This window comes from Halyomorpha halys, unplaced genomic scaffold (assembly GCF_000696795.3).
Source record: "Halyomorpha halys isolate HHAL.00 unplaced genomic scaffold, Hhal_1.1 Scaffold168.1, whole genome shotgun sequence".
NCBI lineage: Eukaryota > Metazoa > Arthropoda > Insecta > Hemiptera > Pentatomidae > Halyomorpha > Halyomorpha halys.
Window position 1 is genome coordinate 57,271 of NW_027111025.1, and position 8,557 is coordinate 65,827.

General features: G+C 30.4%; 1 protein-coding gene across 1 annotated transcript in view; it reads right to left on the reverse strand.

Annotated features, from left to right (window-relative positions):
* LOC136796182 (guanylate cyclase 32E-like) overlaps positions 1-8,557 on the reverse strand; it is an 81,261-nt gene that overhangs the window by 37,765 nt on the left and 34,939 nt on the right. The window contains exon 3 of the mRNA XM_067049134.1: positions 619-713. Within this exon, the coding sequence (XP_066905235.1) occupies positions 619-713 (95 nt within the window). The remainder of the gene's footprint in view (positions 1-618; positions 714-8,557) is intronic.

Consider the following 8,557-nt stretch of genomic DNA (forward strand, 5'->3'; position numbering starts at 1 on the left):
AGAGAGAGAGAGAGAGAGAGAGAGAGAGAGAGAGAGAGAGAGAGACTCCTACACCTCATCCCATGTCCAAGATAAAAATACTTATTTTCCTTTAAGTGTCCTTAAGTTCTGGAAAAGAAAGTTTTCTTTTCTTGGCTTCTCAAAATTACAGAAATGGATAGATGGTACGTGAATCTGACAATTCCAATTTATTTCAGGAAAGTAAGTATCAACATCTCATAAATAAAAAACAATTATGAAGAAGACGTCTTTTAAAGATTATCCAGTTCAAACTTAATAATTGCTTAAGACAATTACTACCTTTCTCTTTCTTTTAAATAAAGGTTATTCCACGAAGCAAAAGTTCGTATAATTAAATTCGTTAGATGCTTACAGAATATAAATTCAAGGTCAAACAAAAGAAAGCCTCAAGATCTAAGAAATTCGACCTCAGTCCATTAAAAGATTCGAATTAACACAGCTGATTTGCGGATACCGGTTGTATGAGCTACACAATACACAGTACAAATTATTGCATCGAGCAAACTATTTAGTAAGTAAGATACCTTATTTTCAGTAACCTTACACTAACCAGAAATTTTAACGGTATGTACTGAATATCTGAATTTTCTCACTCACCGGTTTCTGACTATAAGCTCCAAGGAACCCAATCGTCAGGGAGTTGTTCTCTCTTTCAGTTGGATACTGGTAAAGAAGTCCATCACTTTCGTTTTCTGAAAAAAAAAAAAATATATCGTTTACTAATTTTGTAATATTTAACAGTAAAATTTAAAAAAAAAATAAATCTGTATCACTAAAACCCAGAAGGGTCAGGGGTTCATTACTTTGTAAGGAAGTACTATTACTATACCAACGGTTGTGCAAGGAAGTTATTTGGTCAGAATCACATTTGACAGCGACTTTTTTCCCCAATTAAGGTTGCCCATTTAATATGTAATAGTATTTGCAGTAATTTTGAAATATATATATATATTTTTTTTTATTCAACTTCTTATATTTCCGTATTCTATTGACATAGTATGCACAAAGAAAATCTTATCTGTCTAATCCACGCATATAATTTAATAAGGGTATATATTTTTTTCTGGATGTCCATGTCAATCGACTAGGAGAGAAAACAAATTTATTTTAGCGAAGGTATTATTTTATTTTTTTGGGGGGGGGGAGAGGAGGGGTTTCTAATTAACCGAGAGCAATGGACATTTATTTAGTTTCGTAGATAAATAATTTCTTAAATAAATTTATTTTGTTAAAAATTGTTTAGTTTGTATATCTATACATCCAAATATTTTATTTTATAGTTCATGTTTTGTAATAATAAAACAATTCATTTTTTTAAATTTAATTTGTTTATATTTAATATTATTAAACTGTGTATATCAATTTGATTTTTTTTATCATTTCATTTTTTTTTTATTATTTTAATTTTTTATGAGATTATTTTCAGGTCCTCCGTTTTGTTTCTCTTTAACCCGAACCAGCGAGCACTTTACTCTGGGCAAGAGGGTAGGTTTCAATCGCGAAGAACCCCTCGCCCCAACAATACTAATTTTATTCTCAACATGGAACTATTTTTAATTCTCGAAGAAGATATACTCAATTGTTTGTTTAATTTAAAATAATTAATTCTTAATAAAAAAATTAAATTGTCTCATGTTGGTTATACTAACGCTTTGATTAATACTCTCATTTGATTAATATTCGACACAGACAAGTTTCGTCCGTATATTAACCTTCGACCATCGCCAAGTACAACTCTTCATTCTTAAAATTATCACTCATATGTACATTTAAAATCCCTGAATTGGGTTTGACATTCTCGATTTTTTCCCGAACTTTCCCACAGGAACGTGTGGTGACTAAACAATTGATCAGTCGTCGATTTTCCTTGTTGGAGTCCTTATTGGCATCGATCGAGAATCCGCCCTGTGTAGGGAATTAGTATCTGATATAAAATATCGGACACAGCTTTGTATGCCATCGGAAGAAGGAAGATTCCATTATAATCCCAGCAGTTTAGCTTATCCCCCTTTTAGTGAATGGGCCATAAAATGAATTTTACTAAGGCAATCCAACCATATTTTATGATAATATCGCGTGCTTCCATATAATCGCATCACAAAGTAAATACAAAGATATTTTTTTATCATTTAAGATGGTTTTTTTATTCAGCTATTAGTTAAAAGAAGCTAAAAAAAAAAAGTTTAAAGCAAAAACTTTTTTTTATTGTGTGCAATTTTTCATTGAGGAAGTTCTACACCAGATATATATGTAATACCGAATATATAGGTAAATCACAATAAATATGCAGCACAAAAGTAATTATTGAGTCACTTTTATAGTGTTTTAGCAGATAAACCTTTCAGTTAGCCCACAAAAAACAAGTAATTAATAAAATAGTTCTAACAACAAATCTTCGCAAAAATATATGTTGCCGGAATAAAAACTGTTCAAAACATGAGTTACAAAAAAAAAATCAATTGTATGTATAAAAAAGAAAAAAAAACGTAAAGAGGAAAAAATAATGTAAATGATATAATAACATTAATGAATTAAAAAAAGAAAATAATTAAATTTAAAATAGTAATAATAAAGTTCGAATCCGGCTGGGCAGAAAATTGTCTGTTACACTGTAGCCGTGAGTCAACCCTGTGTAGCCCACCTGAGGCCCACCCATTAACTTTGGTACAGCCGTTGGTCTAGTAATAGTACTTCCTTACAAAGTACTGAACCCTTGACCCTTCATGGATTGTAGCAGTACAGATTTTAATTTTTTTCAATAATAAAGATATATAAAATATAAAACATAAATAAAAGAAAATACTGTCATGACATGTATAAATAAGAATATGAATGTATTTCAAAAATAAAACTGATCAAATAATAATAATAATTTATGTACAAAGAAAATAAAATAAAATTTAAGTAAGAATAAAAAAAAACACATTCGCAACATATACTATTAGAAATGAAGTTTGTTCAGGCCAGAGACTGAACCTAAGAGATACTAGGTTTAACTGGATTTGAAATTTGGCGCCGTCTGGGAAGGCAGGAACAGCCAGCCCTGGTAGGGATAATCCCTTGAAGTTGGGGTCTGAGGATGCCACCAAGTACCGGCCCACTCTGTTACCAGCGCTAGAAGAAGCATGGCCTGATAGACAGGACGAGTGTGGCGATGGCGGCACCCAGCACAGAAGTCGGCCCATATCTGCAGATCCAACAGGTGACACCTATCCATATCGTGGTCTCACCACTCATTTCAAGTAAGGAAGCATCTTACCTCTTTCAATAATCAAAAACGGTGACTCACATCATCAGCGTCTCATCTCAGCGATGGCAACCATAGTCAAAATTGGATCTAACTCACTAACACTATTATTATATTTTTTGGCATACCAATTTCTCTACCAGTTATTTTTGTTTTCCTCAATATATTTTACTTTCTTATCAATAATTAATTTTTTTTATATATAAATCCCAAATTAAATGTATTGTTCATTTTGGAATAGCCAGTCTCAGTTAAGGCAATGCCTGGGAACATTTCCTCAATAGTCATTGCCAGGGACCAAGTCCCCTGAGACCGTAAAACACATGATATTTTTTATTTAAAGTGTTAAGATCTGAAAAGTCATACGATCACCCGGGGAAGCGGAACCAGTCCTAATTTATTAATGGCCGGTAGTATTGGTAAGTTCACTTTTGAACCCCCACTGCCGCCACAAAGTTAATGTAAATTAATTTATGATATAACAAATAATTGCATATTCTCTTGCTTTACATAAAGCTTTTGATCAATCTCAGTTTGCCTATTAGTCTACCGTTAACGGATCTTGATAATAATTAAACCAACCCCGTACATCATTAATTATATATTCTATACAATGGTGGGAGATGCGGAAATATTTCATAGCAACTCGAGTGTTGGTATTTACCCCACTTTATTAATTTTTATAAAGGATATCATATTCTCAAATGTTTTAGCTGTCTTTTCTTTTTAAGCTATATCATGATGTTTTGTTGCCAGTGTGATTTTTTATGATACGTGCACGTTGCTACAAAAGTAGAAGTAATTCTTTCTGAATGCTCGTTTCCAGTTTCATCTATCTGTTATTACTTTCACTTACCTATATATTGAATATATAGTAATAGAAAGTATTGCGATTATGAAAAATTTTAATCCGAGTTTTCGACGTCCAAAAAAACCTAGTTTCGCAAAATGGTCTGTGACCAGCTTAGCTCAAAACCTACAATTATATATATAAGGCGGGTAAATACCTGGAATATGACAGTAACATTTTCGATAAGATCGACTGGAACTGCCACTTTATAAAATCGATTTCACACATTTTTTCGATTTTCTTGAAAAGAACTCTAACGATTTTGATTAAATTCGCCATGTCAATATACAATTGAATGATACTTAATAGCAGCTAGGTTTTAGCCTCAATGAGATAGTTTAACAGGGACTGACTGACTAAATTTTATGGAAAAAAAAAGCAACCTGTTCTCATTATTAGCAATAATAAACAATATATAAATTCTAAATATTAAAGACATTTATGAATAAATAAAGGAGAGAAAAATAGAAATATTCGATTATAAAAATCTTTTGTTAAATTGTCGTGACGTTGGTAAGAAAAAAAATTTATTCCCACCTCGAAAAATTCTTAAATACAAATTTTTATAGCAACAGAATAATAAAAAAATTTTGCTCATATTTTTATTTCTTCCCTTGTCTTGTCAATCTTCAAAAAATTCTTCGAATTGGCATGGAGATAAGTGAAAGTAGCGCACCATATTTTTTATGTTATAGGATAGCCAGTATATGGCACACATTAACAAAAAGCTTTGAGTATTAGGTATCCAGCATTGTCAAAATAATATAATATTTTCTTTGAACATCTTGATTCATTCCTTCATCCTTAGTAACGAGGTCATTTAATACACGATGCTCTGTCTGAACTTGAGCATATTGTTTTATAATATTTTAGATTAATTTATAATTACAAATTGAATCCATAGATAACGGATAAACTAAATTTTAAAAAAAGGTTTCCAAAATCTCTTTCCCAGCCACCTGTAATAAAAAGTGCAATGACAACGTAGGAAATTACCTCACTCCGAAGACTGAAGCCCATCCTGCGGCAAGACATCTTGACATAAACTATATATTTTTCTATTTTTAATATTATTTCTTTCTCTTCCTTTTTTTCAAGTTTTTTTTTATTTTGATAATTATTTATTTTTATTTTTAATGTGAATAATTTATTTTATTAATTATATAAATATCATTTATTTTTATTTTCATTTTTCAATTAGGTAACAATTATTTTTTTGGAAGATCGCTGATTGACCGTGTTTACCTTTTTTAATATTTTCTTTAATTTTCTACACTGTTTACTTAAAAATTATTTCAAATGTAACGTACTAAACTGCTAATCCCAACTCCTCCCAATACAAACGGTTCACTCTGACTTTGCCTTTTGTCAAAACAGGTACATTTTCTGTCTCGTTCATTTTCTTCCTTTATTCTTAATTTTATTCTTCTCTCCTGTTTTTCCATATCTTAGTTTGTGCTTTCTTTTATATTTCTTCTTTTTATCTGTTATTATTTCCGTTTTCATTTATTGTTTATATCCTCTTATTTTTTCTTATATAATTTTCACTTTTCATTGTACACTCTTTTAATTTTCCATTTACTTTTTTACTTATGTTAAGTGGTTGTATCTTTTTTAGCCCTGACAAAGCCCTGCAACGTGGAGCGAAACGTTGACTCAATTAAAATAGTTATTACTATTTAAATTTTATTTGACAACACCCGGACCATATTCCATTTATTATTTGTTTTTATTTATTTTTTTAGTAATTCATCTATAGTTCAACAGTTGTAGCATATTTAAGAATTAGGGGTTTCCTTTATTCGAGACCCCATCATTGATTGCTTAAAAAAAACAAAAAAAAAACTTATATTAATATTTTAACACGTAGTTTATTTATTCTTCCGTACACTGAAAAATCACCTTTGGGCTCTGGTATGATGTTTTATGCATTGTTATCAAGGCATCAATACCGAATTCTTTGCTAATTTGATATCCACAATTACCATCAAATACATGATTGATACAAAACCGTTACGATGATAAATTTGACTTTGTTAAAATCCTCATATTTACCACCTTTTGAAGAAAATAAATTTATATTTTAGAAAATAATGTTGCATTCAACTGCCAGAGAAGATTTAATTCATAAACAATTAAAAAAATAAGACTCACATTTTTACTATAAGTGGACCTGTTATACGAAAAGACAGTGAAGAAAGCAGGAGGTCCAGACCTGCATATATAATAGGTCCAATCCCACCAAGTGAGTGCTTTGAATACTAAAGAACAACGATGGTTTTATGATAAAATTTAAACGTAATTGGAATAGAATTGAAGTAAAATTAATTTTAAACTGTAACAATCCGTAATGAAGTGCTCCAAAGATTATATTTCATTTTATACCAGATCGGCCTGGTATGGGCCTTGCATGTTTGATATAACCGTTATATTATATATATTTTTTTAACAGTTGATTATGGGGGAAGGGGTATAGTCTCGTACAAAAGACACCCCTAACTATATACAATGTTGTTATTAAAAGAAGAAAATAAATAGATAAGAGTAATGCTTCTTAATAAAAGAGGAATGTAAAATTAATATAAAAAAATAATGATATTGGTACACTTAAATAAAACAAACAATTGCCCTCTAATAGTGAAAAGAAACAAGTTAATTTGAAAAAGGGACGAGAGAAAAAATAGAAAAAAATAAATAATAATGAATAAATAAAATGAGTAATAATAAAAAGTAAAATTGAGGTAGTGTGACTATGAATTAATTTTATATTTATTAAAATTTATAACAGAATGTCCTGCAGCAGTCTGGGCTTCAGTATTCAGGTTGAGGTTGGGTTTCCCAGGTTGTAGGTCACAGCTCCTTTAACTGTCGGCAACTGGGAGTGGAATTTTCATGAACCGTTTTTTGATGTAATCCTCTATTGACTCCAAATGTAATTCGCGATGCGATTGGCTATTTCTTATGAACCAAGGAGCATTAACTGCGATTCTTAGGACTTTATTTTGAAATCCATTTAGTGAAATATTGTTCTAGATCATTAAGGTGACTTTTCATGCTATTTCTAGCTATTATTATGTTATCATGTTGAGAAAACACAGCTGTATCGTCAACGAACATAGCTATGGAGGTGTGTGTGGGCTGAACGATGTCGTGAAGATAGAAGTTAAACAAAATGGGAGAAAGGACTGAACCTTGTGGAGTACCGACATGAATTTGTCTAAGGGTTGGATTTTTGTTATTAATTCTCTCCAAAGACTACAGACGATTGTAAGTACAATAACAAAAATTTTTTTAAAAATAAAACAATAGAATTAGGCATAGTTATGACAGTACGAATGCAACACTATGACAGTTTTTTAAGAACAGATTGAAAAAGATCACGTTCGTTTGACCTGTTAAAACCTCCTAAGAGTTTTCAATTATATCAAGAAAAAGTAATACTGTAAAGCCATGAAATATATTAAAGGCTGACCTTATTCAGTAAGAGTTTGGGGGTCATGAAAGTTTTCTATCAATTTTAGCGTTTGGTTTATTACGGATTATTTGTAGTACTCTAGAGGAAGTTAGTAGACCCCCAAACTTGCAATTTTTTTTTCGGAATGACAAATTTTCATCAACAACTTTATGAAAAAAAATTCAACAATAACCGATAGGTCTGTTTGAATTCTGATATCCTTCCTAAGAATCCGAAGTTCTTGCGTGTTTTTTTTTTTTTTTTTAGGGGGGGGTTTTTCGTTTCATAAAACATAGGGATTTTTTTTAAAATAACATAAAGCTTTAGAACTACAAGGGTAACTGTCTGAAGTCAAAAATTTTTGTTTTCAACACTTTCCATTTTGGAATTATTCGGGAAAAAATTTTTGTAGTTTTTCTTGAATTCTGTTTCTCTTAATAACCAAAATCCTCAAGTTGATAACAAAAAAGTTATAAGGTGTCAAGGTTGCGCAAAACCCAAAGTTGGCGGCGGGTATTTTTTAATAGTATTTATAATGTATGGAACGATAGAATTATTTTAAAAATTAATTGAGGACTCTAGAATTCCTAGGGGTGCTGAAAAAACTCAATTTATTTTGAATTTTTCCAAATTATTAGTTTCTCATATAATATAACTGCATCAATCGTTTGAGAGTGGTTAACTATAAAATAAAACACACAAATTCTTCAATCTTATACTCTCAACATATTTATTGTATTAGTTCCCCAACGTTTCGGCCCTTGGGCCACGATCAAGGATATAATTGATTGGATCAATCTTATAAGTTATTTGTCATATTCACTAAAATAGTTTATTACAATGTAGGCTAATTGCCCAAGTCAACAATAAAAATAAAAAATTGTAATGTATTAATATTAATTTCATAATTCAATTTTGTTCACTACTGAATAACATTCAGGTTTACCTAATAATAGTAGAATTCAGTTTAATAATATATTTTTAA